Here is a 20,753-nt window from a genome sequence, read left to right on the forward strand (position 1 = left end):
TCATAGGCACTTACCAGTCCATACTCGTCGTAGTTGGTGATGCCGATCTTGGTGCAAATGACGACCATCAGGTTTGCAACTATCTGGCTGTCGTCGACGAGCAGAGTTTTGACGGTACCTTGAGAAAAACAAGATTATTAAAATTCATACTTTCTAATATGGCTGATACCTCCAACTATAAGTCGAAGATTTTTCTACAACTTCCACAGCTGAGGAATTATGACAGCAACAATAACAGCCGTTTGCCCAGCAGTCGGAAATTGTAATTTCCTCAAAAGCCGCTATAATTTCCTAATTAATGAGGCACTGGGTTGATGGAAAACACATATGGCAGAATTTAGATAAATTTAGACACATGCAGGTTTCCTCACGCTGTTTTCCTTCACCGTCGAGTAAGAGGTGAATTCGGAGTTTTGACACTTTGACAAAAATAATATAACCAAAATCTCCTTTCTCTGAGAATTTTTGAAGCCTCATCATGTTCAATTTGTTTATTTACATGCGGCAAAGTTAAATGAAGGTTTTCTCACGATGTTTCCCTTCACCGCCGATCATGAGATCAATTATAAACAAATCAAGCACTTGATGGATCATTATTGCCGTATAGGATTTAAATATGCAAGCTTAACATTTCAATATACATGTAAACTAGTCCCAACGTCGCACGGATAATAGACCTTATATATTGAAGGACAAACATACAAAGATATTTGCTACTTTTTGGCCAAAACAAGAGTTTCATCGCAATGGTATTGGAAGTCATATACAAAATACAATTATTAATTTTCTACTCACCATCCAACATTCGAACTCTCAAATTTCTGGTCTTCTTATTGTACTCCAGCAAATCTCCATTCCTTAGCATGTAATAGTCCAGACTGCGGGACGCCTCCAACCAGATGCCCTTTTTGTTGTCCTCCTCTGATGCGAGGAACAGTCCGTACTCTTTGGCTGTGGAAATGAGACAGGTATACATTTGGATGTTTCACTATTTAACTTGACGGTAGAGCTGCTACCGCTTCAGAATTTGAAGAACTGACAAGAAACTCAGTAGATATTTTTTTACATTAATCAGTTACAATTATGTACCAAAAAACATTGATAATACGGAATTGTTTTGCTGATGGTACAGTAAGGTTCATAGTGGAATTAATTGAAGCATTGCAAAAAAACAAACGACAAATTTATATTCCGAAGTAATAGCTTTACATTACATTAAACTAACTAATAAAATATATTGGTATTTAATAAATAACATGGACAACATCACATGCATTACTCTGATTCCAATGTAAGTAGCTAAAGCACTTGTGTTATGGAAAATCAGAAGTAACGATGACACAAACACCCAAACCCGAGACAACATAGACAAATAATAATAATCTACATCGACTCGGCCGGGAATCGAACCCGGGACCTCGGAGTGGCGTACCCATGAAAGCCGGTATACACACTACTCAACCATGGAGGTCGTCTTATGAGTAGAAATCCAATTATAAACGAAATACTAACGGTCATTTGCATTAGCTTCCAGTATCTTCTCTCGTATGATTCGGCACGCGTCGTACACGCTGGTCGAGGGGTCGAACTGGATGGTCTTCACCACCTTACCACCCTCGAGTGAAATCTTTAGGGATAACGTCGCCATCTTGGTTAGGGAACGCGCTCTGTTGAAAGAAAAAAATAGTTTAAACTTTATCACAACAAAATGCCATAGCCTTGTTCAGAATAAAAAAATCCTATTGTAAACTTTTTGTGCGAACCGTAAACAGTGCAACAGAGATGCGAATATTGTGCGAGCGAGAAGACACGAGATTTTCACATTTATTGTTTACTAGTACTCGCGCGCGGCTTTGCTCACGTTTTGGGGTGTTGGTTGTCATGTGTCAGCCAAAAAATATCCCATGTCCTTTCCTGGACTTCAAGTTTGCTTCATACCAAATTTCATCAAATTCGATTCAGCGGTTTGGTCGTGAAAGAGCGACTGACAGACAGAGTTACTTTCACGTATATAATATCAATATAGAAATAGATTAGCATCACATTCTTGCATGTTATCAGTGTATAACTAGACAACTTACACTCCTGTGCCACGGAAAGCACGTCATGCCATCAGTTTTTTTTTTATGGAATAGCTTGGCGGACGAGCATATGAGTCACCTGATGGTAATTGGTCACCATCACCCATAGACAATGATGCTGTAAGAAATATTAACTATTCCTTACTTCGTCAATGCGCCACCAACCTTGGGAACTAAGATGCTATGTCCCTTGTGCCTGTAGTTACACTGGCTCACTCACCCTTCAAACCGGAACACAACAATGCTGTATATTGTTGTTTAGCAGTAGAATATTTGATGAGTGGGTGGTACCTACCCAAGCGGGCTTGCACGAAGCCCTACCACCAAGAACAGTTCTGAACCTGAACTCTACATGTAGCGGATTTCCTTCCCATCGGATCAAAGAAGTAAGCGTGCACTTATGAGCATATTTTGTACTATCTGTCATGCAGTCGGCTCTCTTGAGATTGGACGGGCTATCGAAATCGGTCAGTACAATACCATTACGTGTATACATCACCGTAAAATTGTAAATAACGTTAGATTACAATCTATCGAAGTACATTTCAGTTAAATTATAAAAACTCTAACCTAACCGATATATTATGAACTATCGAAATTGTATGTGTTTTATTCTAAGTTTTATAAACGTTCACAATCTTTCGACAGTTTAAGATTGCTCGAGAGAGATTATAATCTAAATCGTAATCATATTTCACGGTTCACAATATTTCGGCAGTTTACAATCTGACGATATAGATTGTGATCTAACGATGTTTGTAATCTCACGGTGACATATGTATGAATTACAGTTGCTATTTACCTGTGTATAGTAGCTGTCTGTTGCTCAAGGTCTAAGGAGTGGGCACTGCTCCTCCTATGCTCTTGGTTGGGTCTTCGTCTCTCGTGGCTAAAGGATCGATGTCGGGGCCGGCTTTGAAACGAACCCTGGAAGATTAGTTCGGTTTTAATTTTATGGTATTTTTTGGACGGACGAGCATATGGGCCACCTGATGGTATGTGATCACCACCACCAAACATTAACCATTCCTTTCATCGCCATTGCGCCATCAACCTTGGGAACTGAGATGTTAGGTCCCTTGTGCCTGTAGTTACACTCACTCACCCTTCAAACTGGAACACAACAATATTAAGTACTGTTGTTTGGCGTCTGTACATCTGATGAGTGGGTGGTACCTACCCAGACGGGCTTGCACAAAGCCCTACCACCAATATTTATAACTTCGAAGACGTAAACCTCGTGGAATTCCGCGTTGGTTTCAATGATCAGTATTATTTTAATTCACGGCAATATAAGGCAATTGCGAGTTGTGATTAGTTAAGATCACGTGACCCGTTTGCAATTTAAAAAACGAACCATAATGTGACTGTTAAATTATTTAATATATAATATATATGTAAATGAATACATACGGATCTCGTCGATGTCAGCCGTCTCCAGCTGTCCTGTAGCGCGTGTTCGATGCGCTCGCGCAGGCGTCACGCGCCCGACGGTGCTTCCTGTGGACGGCCGCTCGATCCCTGGTGACGTAACATTTCACTTTTATTTCTTTTCTAACACATATAATGAGGTCGTGGGAAATTATATAACGCTACATTACATTATTGTTACCATAAGTCGAACGTATTAACGTAAGTTAAAATCATTGTATTTTAGTGTTATTTGAAGTGTTTTTTACATAACTGCATTCAATTTAATAATAGGTCATATTGTCGTCGTGTAGTGCAATGGTTTAAGTACAGCCTAGTTATGTAGAAGTCGTCGATTCGTTTCTGAAATTTCATCATTATATATGATTGAAAACTCTGTCCAAGGTAAGATAAATTGACTAATTAAAACGGAAACTTGGTACAAATTTTAAATTACATCTCCATAGAATCTAAATATAATCTATTGTTGATAGATAATCAAAACACATGGCGCTTTCCGACACCTGTTAAACGGTGTATTTATACATATCTATAATTAAACGACGCCATCTTGAAATATGATATATTGTTACGGCATTCATGATATAGAATTGACGAGACACGTCTTAAGATACGATTCATTAGTTAAAGTCAAAATCAAAACAAATATTTTTATTCAAGTAGATTCCTGTATACTAGCGACCTGCCCTGGCGTCGCATGGGTGGTGCATAAGATATAAATAATTTACAGCACTAAGATTTTTAGAGCCCTACACAAACAAAACACATTCAATTCCTTTATTAGCTTTGTATATTGGTAATGCTTTTTCGGGAATTAAGGACTCAAGTATAAGAAACATACCACTTATTATTTTCTTCGTAGTATTAATGTATATTTTATAAATTAATTACATTTTCTTGGTGGTAGGGTTTCACGCTAGCTCTTCTGAGCAGGTACCACCCATTCATAGTATAATACATGGGGACATAATATCTTAACTCCCAAGATTGGTGGCGTATTAGTTATGTAAGGTGTTGTTAATATTTCTCACAACAATTATGCCTATCATACACTTGTATATAATCACTGTTCATTTATGTACGATTTAATGAATGAACGGAATCATCCCGTCGAAAACTGCTCGCTTGGACACCCTTCATTACGATCACGGTCACTGACCGGAATATTCCCAAGTTATTTCTGGACAAACGCTCCACGAAACAAGACTTTATATATTTTTTCTATTTATTGTATAATAATTAGTTAAAAATCTCTATTTCAAGAATTAAAAACGTTGATTGTAATAATTATAAACAAAAATGTTATTATAAATTCGTGTGCTTTTGCAAAATGAAGCTTAAAATTGACGCAGTAAGCCTTGTTTCCTAAAAATTACATTTCGGTACTTATGTCTTGCTATCCACTAACAATATACATATAATACTAGCGACACGCCTTCGCACGCTATGCTGATACTAAACATACTACAGGTTGTGTTTTTACAACATCTCTTTAGAAACCTCTAAATTTAATAATAGACTTTGTTTTATACTATGTAATGGTAAGTTTATATAATATGTTACTAGCGACCCGTTCGTTTATAGCTTTCAGTAAAACTACAGCTTGCTACTAGTGACTTTGTTTTTAGATTTTGATCATTAGTTCCAGAGATTACTCCTACATACATACAAACAAATATCAGTACTAAGTATTACAAAAGAATTTCTAAGAAGTGTCATCAAATCCAGTGTCAAGACAAATAAGAGACGAGAAATGTAGTCTGTTCTAGGATAGACTAGAAGATACATAGGATTTAATTCCACTAATTCAATTGCGACCAAATAAAACATTTCTTAATCGTCCCTCTGCAACCGTCAATACGCAATAAAAATAAGATGTATTCGACTGGGGATAATATCAACCCCTTTTTTGTGGGTCATGAAATGTAAATCGCTATAATAAAAACTTTACACGGGGGGTGAGTCTGTTCATTGAACGTTTTACGTATTAATAAAAAGCATTCGTAATTTCACGAATCTTTAACTTACGTTTATAGAGCTGGTAGGTAGAGACGGTATCGATCGAAGTAGGAGTAAAGATAATCATACTTTACGTATTCTATTTTTCTTTTTTACTCCTGAGCTAAGGTAATGAATATATAAGGGCAAGTTTCAAAGTTGCTCCCATATCCCAAAAAAATTCTGAGGCTAGATTGAGATGGTACGGCCACGTTGTGAGAAGACCGGACGATCACGTGGTTAAGAAGTGCATTTCCATCGCTACAAAAAAGAGGTGTAGAGGAAGGCCCCGAACAACTTGGATGACACAAATGTCCAAAGGGACATGAAGGTGTTGGGACTTTACGAACAAGACGCTCAAGAACGATGCAAATGGCGTCGCATGATTGGGAAAGCCGACCCCGCGTATAAGGCGAGGCAGAAGAAGAAGACTCCTGATCTAAGGCCTCCTCTCCCTTTGAGAAGGTTTTGGAGCATATACCACCACGCTTCTTCAATGTGGATTTATATATGGCAGAATTTCGTTGAAATTAATCACATGCAGGTTTCCTCACGATGTTTTCCTTAATCGCCGAGCACGAGATGAATTATAAACACAGATTAAGCACATGAAAATTCAGTGGTGCTTGCCTGGGTTACATCATTATTTATAATATACTATTCTACTAAAAAAAAAGCTCCGATAACAATTTCTTCGACGTACAAAACCACAATGAATATCCTAAATGTTGTTTATTTGGCTTTTCTCCTGTCATGGTTAGGTTAGAGTATAGTTTGGGAATTGCGTTAACTGGTAATAATTGTTCATCGCCTAGTCCTAAGAAATTAACTCTGTAGAATCCAAGAAAATATTACCACCTCTTACATGAAGTTCACCAGCGACATTGATTATTACTTAGTTGATTTTCCTTAAAGCCCTTATTCACTAATTGTAACACAACAATACTATGTACTATACTAAGATTAAATTAATAAATAAATCATAATATTCATTAAAAATGTACTTTTAAGAAAAAAAAAACGCCTGGAGTTAGGCTCGGGTTCCATCACAGGACACTGATTATTGTAAAGAACGGCATTGTAAATCTGTTTATTTGAAAAGAGCAACTATGCGAGTTTTATGCCATTTCTTCTCGCTGGAGGCTGATTTATTAAACGATTCAAAAACGCTTTATTGTGAAGCTAAAATTGATTTGATTTTATGAGTGCAACTCATACGAGATGCAAATAAATAACTCATCACGTACTTCCATTAAACAGGAACGGCGATCATATTGCGAATTACTGACACTAGGTTTTGCATAAAAGGGCAGTTTGGTAGCCCTCCGCTTGGTGGAATTTTAATAGTACCGAGCGCTCGCGGCCCACTCGTTCTAGACTGGTATTGTCCATAAATTTTAACTGCTTAAAATTCTTCTCTTATATTAATCCGTTAAATATTTTAACCGACTTTAATAAAGGGAATGTTCACTGGTGTAATCCATATTAATATTATAAATGTGATAGTAACTTTGCCTGTCTGTCTGTCGTTTTTTCACGACCAAACCGCTGAACCGAATTTGATTAATATTTGCATTTTGTATATAAGGAAATATGTATATCGACATAAGTCATAATGACATTTGAAAATATGTAATGGCTTTAGAAAAAGCATAACTTACTGACTGTTAAAACGGTATGTACCTACAGAGTATGTTTATGTATGAAAAATCGTTAAATTATGTATTGAATTAAACTGTTTTGGATACAGTAAGAGTTTATATACAACTTTAAGATTGCAGAACAATCATAAAAAAAAATTTATTACTATAAAGGTTATTACATTTGAAATTCACGGCTTTTCTCTACAACAATATGCGTGTATTATACACATATGATCCCAGGAGCTGGATGCGACTAGCCGAAGAAAGACCACAGTGGCATGCATATGGAGAGGCCTATGCCCAGCAGTTAAGAAATATGGGCTGATGATGATAATTATACATATAAACCTTCATTTACTCTTTTTATTGATAAAAACCGCATTAAAATCCGTTGCATAGACTAATACATCTAAGGGTACAGACGGCGATAAGCTACTTTGTTTATACAATGTATATTAGTGTGTGTATGTATTTATGTGTATGTAGTATATTAGTATTAACAAAGTAATCGTCTATTACACGTATGTTATTAAAACCAGAAGTCAAAGTTCAAATCGTAATTATATATAGAACATCATATACATCTGAAATCTACTACCAGTTCTAATACATGACCTCAAATCAATAATTCAATAACTGACCTGTAAACAAAGAAATACTTAGTTCCCTTCATTCCAAATATAACAATATACAAACAGAAATCTATATATGTATATATAAATTAATCTCTCTGTCGTTTGATCACGCTATAACTTGAGAACGACATTATGGATTTTATTAATGTATTTTAAAAGTTTTCAAATATTTCATACAAAATTCTGACGAAAAGAAAAATAATTGAAATTTTCAGAAAACTTAAGAGCGTTTATGAAGTGCGGGTTGATGGAATGCACATGTGGCAGAATTTCGATGAAATTAGACACATGCAGATTTCTTCACAATGTTTTCCTTCACCGCCGAGCATGAGATGAATTATAAATACAAATTAAGCACATATAAATAGTGGTGCTTGCCTGGGTTTGAACTCGCAATCATCGGTTAAGATGCACGCGTTCTACCACTGGGCCATCTCAGCTCTTACGACAAATTCAGTTAAACATTTACTTGCAAAATCTATACTTCTATACTTATTAATATTATAAATGTGAAAGAAACTCTGTCTGTCTGACGCATTTTCACGACTAAACCGAATTTCATGGATATGAAGAAAATATGGACTTCAAGAAAGGGACTACTTTTTCGACTCGACACATGACCCTAAAATCAACCAACACCCTAAAACGCAACCGAAATTTGGGCGACATGAGATGAATTATAAAAGCACATCAATCAGCGGTGCTTGCCTGGGTTTGAACCCGCAATCATCAGTTAAGATTCACGAGTTCTAACCACTGGGCCGTCTCGACTCACCAAACACCGATAGCCCATTCAATCCAACACCTTAATCATTGCACTTTGTATCAAGTTTTTTTTACACTTATTTTAACTTTCATCCCAAATCGGTGAAAGCGTGAACGATGTCGCAAAACTCGCGACTGTAACGAGGCGATACTTTCATGAAAAATTACGTCAGCGGTGAAGGGATCGCGTCCAGTCGATCTGACAGTGCAAGTGCTATCAACCGATAATCATCATCATATATCAGTATTAACTAACATGACTATATTTTTTTAAATGTTGAAAAAGAGTAACTACTGAGTTTCTTGCCGGTTCTTCTCGGTAGAATCTACTTTCCGAACCGGTGGTAGCTTCACTTAATTGTTAAATGACGATTCAAAAGCTCTTGTAAAAGCCTATATTTGAATAAAGTTTATTTTGATTTTGATTTCGATCAATGATTTGGCGTCAATTTTATGTTTAAGTTGATTTGATGTATATCAAATCAAATTTCATTTCATTTTATTCAAATGAGAGGTTTCGGTTAAGAATCATTAATGTTTAAACACTACCACCGAGAAGTAACTATGGCTCTGGCTAACTCTAAGGCTCTATGGTATATTATATTTGAAGATATTAATAAAAATATAGATAAACTTTATTCAAGTATAGGCTTTTAGAAGGACTTTTGAATAGTCATTTAATAATTAAGTGAAGCTAGCAGAAAGTAGATTCTATCGAGAGGAACCGGCAAGAAACTCAGTAGTTACGCTATTTCAACATTTAAAAAATACAAAGTCATGTTGGTTAATACAATTATTTAAATTAATATAACCAGCTTAGAATTCAACAGGTATTAGCTCCACGCTTTTTTATCATGTATAACAAGTGTAAAACGTTATTGTTTTTTAACTAATAACTATTAACAATTCGAATGACAGACATTATTATATGGTTTGTTAATACCGAAACCTACGATTGGAATTGTGTATACATTATGGATACTGTATAATTGAGCAAAGATACAAGATCTTGAGTAGTTCTTGACACTTGTGTTGTAACGTCGATATATCTCGTGACGTATCCTCACCTCAAACAAAGGGTTGGAAGGGGTGAGGGGGTGACGACACGACAAAAGATACATCAAACTATTACGGTGTATAGTTTCCATTTGTTCATATTTGAATAGAGGAAAATGACACGTGACAAATTTTCTATTGATGCCGTTACTAATGGTATTTTTCTTGTAGATTATCAGATTACATTACTAAATACTAACTGTTGCTTGTTTGAGGGTTCGCTGTGATTTATATAAGACTAGAGGTCACTTGGTTTTTAGGGTGTTAGGAAAAACAAGTAGATGTAGTTTGTAGATGAAAAAAAGGCGTGGAATTAATACCTGTTGAGTTCTAGGCAGGATATATTAATATAAATAATTGTATTAACTAATATAACTGTATTTTTTAAATGTTGATAAAGAGTATCTACTGAGTTTCTTGCCGGTTCTTCTCGGTAGAATCTACTTACCGAAACGGTGGTAGCTTCACTTAATTGTTAAATGACGATTCAAAAGTGCTTGTAAAAGCCCACTTGAATACATTTTTTTAAATTTTGATATTTGAGTATGTTCTTTCTTGGAGTTTAACTTTGCTTAACACCAAATTTCATCAAATTCGGTTCAGCAGTTTCGTCGTGAAAGAGCGACAGATAGACACAGTTAATTACACATTTAAAATATTAATGTAGATTATGTTATTTACAGGAAATGAAGCGAGTGCCATTAGGAAACGCAGCAACTATGCTAATACAATATGATGTACAGTCGGGATAAGAAAAGCTTCGTCACCTTAAGATCTATTTTCGCGTGCTCAGTATGAGCGATAATCTGCTACCGATAGAGAATGACATATTGCGTCGCAATCATTCGATGTTTAGATTCAAAAGGTACTAAGAGCTTAATATTTGATAAAGGAATTAATTTGAAAACTGACGAAGGTTTTCTTACTATGACTGTACAAAAACCTTCTCTTGCGCTCCTCTATACTACACTAAGTCAATTACAAAGTGAACGCGAGTGAAACCGGCGTCAACAACTAGTTTAGAACACAGATTCCGATATCCACATTTGAGTTCAGTAGATTTCTGTAACGCGAATGCATGCGAATTATCAGATAAGCGGACCTATATCGAGTTTAGGTAAATTAAACATTCCCACAAGATAAGATATTTATATATTTACATAAGAGATAGTATTTGCTCGGTAATAATCGCACCGTTTTTGGTATTAGCACACGCTCCGCAAAAAAACATTAAACGTCTTATACGCTTTATACTTCGGAAGGACATCGGGCCAATATTTAAATATAATTTTCTAGAATCTCTTCAGAATTGAAATAAACTAATTTTCATATTTCTTTATGGCATAAGTTAGTGGCCTGAGTCGAGATGGCCCAGTGGTTAGAACGCGTGCATCTTAACCGATGATTGCGGGATCAAACCCAGGCGAGCACCGCTGATTCATGTGCTTAATTTGTCTTTATAATTCATCTCGTGCTCAGCGTTGAAGGAAAACATCGTGAGGAAACCTGCATGTGACAAATTTCATAGAAATTCTGCCACATGTGTATTCAACCAACCCGCATTGGAACAGCGTGGTGAAATATGTTCCAAAACCTTCTCCTCAAAGGGAGAGGAGGCCTTTAGCTCAGCAGTGGGAATTTACAGGCTGCTGTTGTTGTTGTTGTTGTATAAGTTAGTGAAGGAAAATCAGCAACCTGATCAGTAATCAAGCACTGCCCTTAGACATTTGCGCGTAAAGTAAATGTAATCATTCCTTACATTACCAATGCGCCACCGACATTGGGAACTCAGATGGATTGGTCCTTGTGCCTTAACACAAAAATACCAAGTATTGCTATTTTGCGGTATATATGACCGTGCAGGTGACGGGTCCATCGGGGAAAGAGAAACTCCGAGCAGTTCCCTAGACTTACGACTCCATACAGTTGCAAAAAAAAACGTTTTAAGTAATCAGAAAAAAAAAAGATTAACATATTAATCAAAATGAAATCAATTTAAAAATGTACTTATTCAATCATTCGCCACACTTCTCACCCATCTAACCGACTATTATAATACACGTTTCAGAAAACACTAACCCAATGTATTTTGGAAAAATTGGAAAACCTTGAAAGAAGAGCGTATTTTATTATCAATAAATTAGAAAAAGTAAACGAAAAGTTAATCTATTAATCGTTAAGCGTGATGAACATATATATCTGGAAGAATCGACGCAAACAAGTTATACGCATGCGCGACCCCCACTTTCATGAGGGGGAGGGGGGTGATCGATAGACTCCGGCGCCGACTCGTCTGGCGCCTGGTTTGTCTCTATCGCGCGTAATTTTTAATCTTATGTACTCATTATATACATAAGGCTTTTAGAAATAGGTGTGGTTTGTATGTTATGTATATGATTGGAAATTATTTAAATCAATAGAAATGTCGGGCGCCATATTAGAATTACTGTTATATAAGATTATTTTACTTACACACGATTCGCCTATATTTTTCTTTGCAAATACCAAAATATTACTCATAAATATGACAAAAATAATATAAATATTTAATCAATTACTTTTTTAATTAAATTAATATGTCTCCTAATTATTTACCAAATGAATTATTTATAGACTCGGAAGTTTATAGGAATATGAAAATACGAATTATAATTGCCCAAGTTGTTTGTAAAATGGAGAAATTTGTCCTTCACGAATGTCAGGACGCCATGATAATCTATAAATATCAAGATATAATAACATAAGCCAAAAATAAACAACATTGCCTCCGTATATATCGTACTTCCGCCAACGCCGGAAATCGTCACGCTGTCCGATTCGGGAAATCGGATAGTCTGTTTTCTATTAGCGAATTAGGGGATCCGAGATGACAGAGGGACATCGGGAACATGCTTTTACAATATCGGAGATTATAATAATGGGGCGATGTGTCTACGTCATCTTTTGGGTGGGACAAGCATTGGAAATCAAGATGGTTCAGACTATAACAGAGTCAAAATAGATATATTTGATTACTTTTAATCACCATAGAGTTACTACTAGTTCGAAATATGGATTATACCATCAAAAATATACATGCATTCATGTAGGCAAGGACTTTTACAAGCCCTTTTGAATTATATTAAACGTAAAGTTACTACCAGTTTGGAATGTAGAGCCGGCAAGCTCATTTTAACATTTTAAATAAATCTTGCCTCAAAATCAACAAGTATTACCTCCAAATTTTTTACAAAAAATATGCCTTTTTTATTAAATAATGTCTTAAATCAAACAATAATATTTATACAAGAGCGCAAGCCTCATTACTGCCCGCTAATTGTGTTACGAATGACATCACATCTTATGACGTCATGACCGTACCAAGATCTCTTATTACTGATATCATTCACTAAAATCCGTGAAGGAGTTAGAGCTTTTTGGACATGGTAATCATTGAGATCGATTCGTTGAATAAAATAAAATTAGCATTTAAACTAAATCGAATTTAGTTTCAATTAAAGAAGGCTTTCATGCTATCGAGAAGAGTAGGCCAGAAACTCATGTTCTAATACGATTAAATCATATCCCGTAAGAAAATCAAGGAATACTATGCATATTCATTTAGTTAATGCTTTACCCAAAAGAGGCAAATATAGACAGAGTCAGTCAATTAGTACAACGTTACAAAGATAATATTAAACAAGATGTTGATCCAGGGGGTGGATCCCTTAATCAATCAGCTTTGCAAGCATTCAGACCAATCATCACCACGGGAGACGATCACAAGCGGACCCCTGAGGACGCCGGAGAATAACTAATGAATGACTTGAAACTTACCCGGATAATCTATGGACTAGAAAATAATTGTATCTTATCAAATGGAGATAAAAAACGACAATCTGTAATTGAAAACAAATTATACTTTATCCCAGTAGGATCTAACATTTGAATCGTAATTTTACAGGATACAGGACCAATAAAGAACTAAACATTTTCCATGAATCAAATTACATAGATACCTTAATTTAAGAATGATGGAACTACAGTTAATACTAAATTGAAATATGCAAATATATTCAACTGTTTATTTAAAATTTTCAAGGCGTTTGTAGTCAAGAATATGTCGTAACGTCAACAGAGTTTACTGATCAACTTTTCACACATATTCGTTTTATGGAACTGTTTAAACTTAGTTAGATAATGATTTTGTTTCTAACCAATGGTTAATATGTATAGTATATTTACAATACATTGTATTGATTAGTCATTTGAAAAGATCAACTATGTAACATACTTGCTGATCTTCTCGCTAGAGGCTGCTGTACAGTTGAAATATTGCCGATTCAAAAAATTCTAAATCGTTACTACCATAAATGGCACTTAAACTTTCATTTAAATAACAAGGATGATATACATGGATATACAGGATGCTTAAATATTATAAACTTCACAACGGATTTTTTTAATCAAAATCAAATCAAAATAAACTTTATTCAAGTAGGCTTTTACAAGCACTTTTGAATCGTCATTTTAAAATTAAGTGAAACTACTACCGGTTCGGAAAGTAGATTCTACCGAGAAGAACCGGCAAGAAACTCAGTAGTTACTCTTTTTTAACATTTAAAAATACAAAGTCATGTTAGTTAAATACAATTATTTAATTTAATAATAGATAGAGTGATTAGAGAGGACGGTTTTTGTATGTAATACTTGAACAATATAGTAGAGAAACACTGATAATTTCAGAAGTTTCTAATGTGATGTCGTAAATAAACAATTCTGTACATTTAGTACTAGCTTTGCAAACGAGCGAAGCCGGGGCGGATCGCTAGTAATTGATATGTTTGAATGAATCTAAAACAAGTATTTTGATTGGACTTAAAGCTGGAAAGTAAATCAAGCCCGCGGACGGCACGCGTCAATCCGCTAAAAGAGATCTAACGATGTATAATCACAGGATGCAGTTTGTGAATCAACGGATTATACTTATTGAGAGGGAGAGGCTAATAAAGACCTCGCAATTGATTTAATTAAATTACTCCATTTGAAACACTCAACGTTACTTATTAATTTATTAATCTGTGTACTTTAATTCAGATTTTTAATCATGGACAAACTTTTGGAAATCATTTTGAAAAACATTCGTTTCAAAGATATTATTTGGTGATAATTTAAATTTGAAAAATACAAAACGTTCTTCTAAAGATAACTTAAAATATGTCTCTAGAAGATTTATGTACAATTAAATGAATCATGAAATATTCTGCTAGGTGTTAAACATCTAGCAGAACTCAACGACCCCTCCTAAGCACGTAGTTTAATAGGAAATAATGGACCGAATGGATTTTAAAGTGAATAGACTCGAGACCCAAAAACTAAAAGTTCGAGCACGTGGCTCACAAGTGGCACTTACCTCGACCGGTAGCGGCGACTCATGATGTCGTCTCGTTCCCACTTTAAATAATACTATATCCCTTCTCGCTCTCTCACGCCCTGGTAACCCTCTAAGCGGCAATAAGGCTTGGATTTATTACAACTTTCAGGCAAATATTGAAAGGTTTGGAAATATATTTTGTGTTGGATTGGAAATGAAGGAAACTCGTACGAGACTAGAGTCAGGGCAGCTAGCCTTCTGGCTTGCTTGTGACCAAGTAACTTTGTGTTGCCTCTTGTTAGAGTTTGAAGTGGTTTATCCCGGGTATGAGAGAGCGGGACCTCCGCCTCCGCGGACGATCCACGGAGGAATGCTTCTCTACCCCGGCAACACGCCAGGATCTCTTGTTCACCACTATCAACCTTCTCCAGCGTTCATGAGGGGTCGGTCCGCGCACGCGCCTTGGCGATCACCCGTCCCCTTCGCACTCATACAAGATGGGAACGATTTAGGGATGATATTCGGAGGGTGAAAAGACGGTGAAACATGGAAATGCATCTCGGAGTCCGTTCGGATTTCCGGCGCCTGTGATTTTGTTTATTGATTCGTATCGAAGCGAAGATACGAAGCTTTCTGGGGCTGCCGCGGGAGTTATTAATCCTCTTATCATGTCACGAGGAGATTTAGTGTCGATGAACTTTGGTCAATGACCAATAAAAAAACGTCATTAATTTTATAGTTCACTTAGCAAGTTTGTCAGTTAAAATATATATGGCCGTACATTACTAACGAATTACATCATACGACTTTATTATCTACATTGACTTATATGAATAACACTATTAATATTAATGATTCTATATTTAATGCTTGCTTCTTTCGAGAGATATATTAGATATTTCAGTTAAGTAACTATATTAATTAATTTGGAGACGTTTTTTGCAAAACCTAACTGGAATTTTCGAAAACAATATCCATAAAACTTATACCAAAACATGCAGTACAGTTCGGAGGCTTTCGAATCCAATATAATACAGAACTATGCTTTTCAATTTTATCTGTTTTAATTTAGAATATTGACGTAACAAGGGTGATTTTCGCATAATAATAGTTATAATTGATACAATGACCTAACCCCTCGTACGAACCACAAAAGATCACAAATTGACACTCAATAATGAAAACACGCAAACGTGACGTTCAAGTCTCTTGATGTGGCAAAAAAAGGGTACGACGAAAGATGGCAAAGCGTTGGTTTATGATTCTGAACAATTATGCATATTTACGTAGAGTGCGATGGATCGGAACGAAATCGTCAGGACGCGAAGGGTGAGCGTTTTGCTTAGCATTTGACAGTTCAATTGCAGCAATTTGATTTTTCTCAGATAAGAGCCCTTCGGGGTACGTGATTTGACCACATGTATTTGAAATCATAATAAAGTATAATTATATCGTATTGAAAGAGATGGTATATATCTTTTTGGGATTATTACGATATCTGATTTAGTATTTGTATTTGTTAAATTCGTCCTCAATTATTTTTTGTTTTGTATTATTTATTTATGAATATTTTTACTTGACGAAAACGTTGCAAACCATAGATCTTAACTTAGTTTTTTACTGTAAGCAACCTACAAAATGTCCATTATGACGACACCGCAATTTTTCAATTACTATTAAAAAAAGAGTGTGCTGAAATGTGCCCAGTATGTGAAAATATCACTACTGTCAATATCACCGATATTAGGGCTTGAAAAAAAGGACCTCCTCATAAAAATGATATTTATTGAGTAAATTTTTTTTTACTGGGCACATTTCAGCTCACTTTTTTTAACAGAAATTCAAGAAATGCGGTGTCATCATAATGGACATACCTACAAAGCTGATCAGACTCTACCACATAAATTACAGTACAAGTATAAGAAATGGTACTTAGTGAGCGATATGTAAAACTAAATGTAAAAATACTACACTATATATTCATACTGTGAACCGTTTAAACGCTTTAATTTTTTCCTGATTCTTTTTTCTTATATATATTATTACTATATTTTATACTAACAATATCAAATCTAAATAAACAATTTTTTATCGTTTTCTTTTAATAGAATTCAACTTCCTAAATAAAAATAAAGTTCTTACGGGTCGAATAAGATATAATAATTGTAAATTGTGTCTGACTAAATACTGAGTTTTTATCTGATATCAGATAATAAACTGTCAGGAATTTACAAATCAGGATATATTACATACAAATATAATATAATGGTATTTAACTAACATGACTGTATTTTTAAGTGTTGAAAAAGATCAACTACTCAATTTCTTGCCGGTTCGGCATTAACTACCGATCTTCTCGTATCGTAGCATCTACTTTCCGAACCGGTGCTAACTTCACTTAATATAGTGTTTAAATGACGATTCAAAAGTGTAAAAGCCTACTCGAATAAAGTATATTTTGATTTGATTCGATAACTTACAAAAGGGATCATCGAAATACTTTCGAACCAAATATTATTTTAGTTTTACATGTCAAGACCGTACACAGCAAACGTTGTCTTTGCATATTGTCTTCAAGTACGCAGAAGTAATTACGCGCTCAGGCGACGAACTAATGTAAACCTTAAGGTTATACGAATAAGATGCATTTCGATATAAGTGCCAATCTTTCAGAACTGGAGCCAATTTTGCACTCAGTCTTGAAGTGGCTCTTCATTAGTTCAATTTCATCATTGAATAATTTATATGTCAAGATATGTGGACGAGGTGTTTCTTATGTTATGACACTTCGGTTATTGTTTTAGCTTAATGGCCCGGCTTAGTGTCTGCGAATTTAAATTGATCTTAAATTGGTCTATTAAAATATAAAGCTCATGTCAAACATTGATAAATAAGGCATATGACTCTATACAAGATTATGTCAAAGATAAAAAAAACTGTGTATTTTATTTGTTGATTTCTAGGTACGATATATAAAGATGTACTTTTTCATACACTGCAATTAAAATTTTAGTATGTGATGAAACCTATTATATGAATCTATTTAGTTTGTTACCGGTTATTTCCAACAGAATCTACTTTCCGAACAAAATTTCATTTAATTTTTGCAAAATTTAAGCAAATAATGACAGCAATTCTATATATTCACAGCAAAACAAATTGTAGTCCATATAATTTGGCTACGTAGATCTTATATAATCAAATGTTTGTGTATTCTCTACTACTGTTTCACGGACAAACCAGTAAACATAATATGACTAAATTTGGTATGTATCAACTTACCATACAACCAATCACTAACTCAGAAAAACGAAGCATTCTTAAAAAGATTAAACTTCGCTCTGCATTCTAATTTTAAATTCAAAACATATTCGTTACTATTCAAAACGCAAACATTCGATATTTGAATCGCATATTTTTTTAAGCATTTCGAACTCCTCAATAGCAAAGATCGCAGCCCATAAGTAAGATGAATATAACATTATGTATTGCCATCCCGTATACACACGGACCTTCCCTTTATCGAGTAGATGATGAAAAATAACAGCTGAAACGACGTTTTTTATCAACAAATCCACCCACGCGTGCACATCCCGCTGCGAGGCATTGGAATGGTTTTAGTTTTGCACTCGATGTTGTACAAACAAGATTAAATCTCGAGGCACTCTCAAATCAATCTATAACGCTGACAGACGTTATATCTTTAGCCAAACTTAATAATTTTGTTACAATTTTGTTATGGAGATTTAGTACATCCCGTAAGCCTTATGCTTTATGCTTTTAAACTAAATTTCACGTTTTGGTTTTTATGATGATGTGCTTCAGTCGCTTAAGCAGTGATCTCTCTCAGTCAAGCCCTAAAATCGAAGAATTGAGGCGACAGCATTCGTAGGGAAATTAAATAATATATATCATTATGAATTTTCAAAAACTGACATTTAGAACGTCGACGAATGTTTTATCGGAAGTTTGGAATTAGAATTCAATTATATATAAATAGTAAAGAGGAATAGTCTTATTATATAAAGTACGTTAATGAACTACGTGTAGTGAATAATATAGCAGAACTATTAGCAAATCACATGTAATACACATCTAAACATAAGGTTCTAACTGTATTCCTTCTGTAATTGAACTGGCTATAGGCACCTTAATGAAGATTTATATCGAGATCCGTACTATAAAGTCTTAAGTAAACTTACCAAATAATAAATTCGTTTTGATTCGTATATTGTCGTTCGTATGCACTCCTCGCTGCTACAGGCACTTGTTTATATCTAATTAAGGCACAGTTTGGCGTGTTTTCTTTTGTTCTTCTTCACATTTCAACTTATATAATACCTGGAAATAAATACATTAAATTATTACAAATAATTTGTAAAAATTACATAAATAAAACTTCATTTTGTAGGAGAGTCGAAATACAGGGTTCAAATAACTGATAATACGACACGTAGATTTTAATGGTGTTTCTGATGCTGTTTATAAGATGTTACAAATCGACTACATACGAAGTATTCAATACATGAAATCAAATCTTAGGTTTAAAATTAAATATAATTATAAAAACATGTATATATTAAATAAGAATGAACGAATCAAATCGTACGATTGAAATTAAACATAATAATGAAAATATTAAAAAACGTAACAAGTTATTTGGTCACATTTTAGAAAAATCAACGTAAATGACATTTTTTTATAAAAAAAACCCCTATTTTTTTAAAATAAATATCAGGAAAATTACCAACGAATCTTTGAAAATCAAATTATGTGATTATTTTATTCTTTTAATTGTGACAATGACACTTCAGTATTAAAACTGAGTCATCTAATCATCTATAATAATGGCTTGTGTACTTTATATTAAAATAATCTTTTAAACAAAAACACACATACAATACGTACAAAATTATAATAAGCATTAAAACTTATTATTAATAAAGCTATTTTTTTAAACAAAATTTGCGTTATAATACAATTTACGTTTTCAAAACTTAAGAAAACATCCCCAGCCTCGACAAATGTTAAATCTTAGGAGCCTCAGACATCGGTCCCACGCTGGGCGCCACTAGTATTCATGCCGCCTCCCCAACGGCGCCAGTCGGTCCGGCGCCGTCGTTACATAACCTGAGCCTGGAGGATCGAAATGGCTCCAGTAAGTCAAGGAAATGCTCTGAAGGATTTCCTATTTGTTATAATAAAATCGTCAGCTCTTTTTTCATAAGAGACAAAAGATATATGCTACTCCACACATTAGGGACATTTTTGAAACTCTAAATATTAACATATATAGTTTTATAGTTACAGTTAAAATGAAGTACCTAATTATTTTTTTTAATTGCAATAATAAAACGCCTTATTATCGGAGTCGTTAAAATTACTTTTTATAGCAAAAAAAAAGTAGTTTTTGAATAAATTTGCCGTAGAATCTTATTTAAAAAAACTCTGAAAGTACTTTAGTTGTTATGTAGCTAATAAACTTGGTCGAAATACAACATTATTCCCCAAGTTTTGTAACTTCGAAGATTATATGATGTTTTTATCGGTTACAGCAATCAAAGTTTGTACATAGATCACGAAAATACCTTGCTCTACGACAATATAATGTATTTGTAACCAAAAATTACTACATTAGTGGGTAATGTAATCTTAGCTTACATTATACGAATGTGTTCATTTATCTGTTTTGTTACTCCAGACATACACCACAGTTTGAGATCAAATAATTTATTATTATTATTACTATTTTCACAAAACTTCCTTTCCTGCCTTTGCCTTTCTTTTTGAT

The 20,753-nt window shown here is 34.5% G+C and overlaps 1 protein-coding gene across 13 annotated transcripts in view; it reads right to left on the reverse strand.

The window, feature by feature from the left end:
- The window catches only part of LOC124540905 (talin-1), an 80,105-nt gene that overhangs the window by 44,129 nt on the left and 15,223 nt on the right, over positions 1-20,753 (reverse strand). For all 13 annotated transcript variants that reach the window (XM_047118679.1, XM_047118676.1, XM_047118668.1 and 10 more), the window contains exons 2-7: positions 19,165-19,303; positions 3,495-3,602; positions 2,884-3,008; positions 1,513-1,667; positions 796-951; positions 15-118 (exon numbers count right to left, since the gene is read on the reverse strand). In XM_047118679.1, the coding sequence (XP_046974635.1) occupies positions 15-118; positions 796-951; positions 1,513-1,648 (396 nt within the window). In that variant the 5' untranslated portion in view covers positions 1,649-1,667; positions 2,884-3,008; positions 3,495-3,602; positions 19,165-19,303. The remainder of the gene's footprint in view (positions 1-14; positions 119-795; positions 952-1,512; positions 1,668-2,883; positions 3,009-3,494; positions 3,603-19,164; positions 19,304-20,753) is intronic.

This window comes from Vanessa cardui, chromosome 27 (assembly GCF_905220365.1).
Source record: "Vanessa cardui chromosome 27, ilVanCard2.1, whole genome shotgun sequence".
In the NCBI taxonomy this organism is placed as follows: Eukaryota; Metazoa; Arthropoda; class Insecta; order Lepidoptera; family Nymphalidae; genus Vanessa; species Vanessa cardui.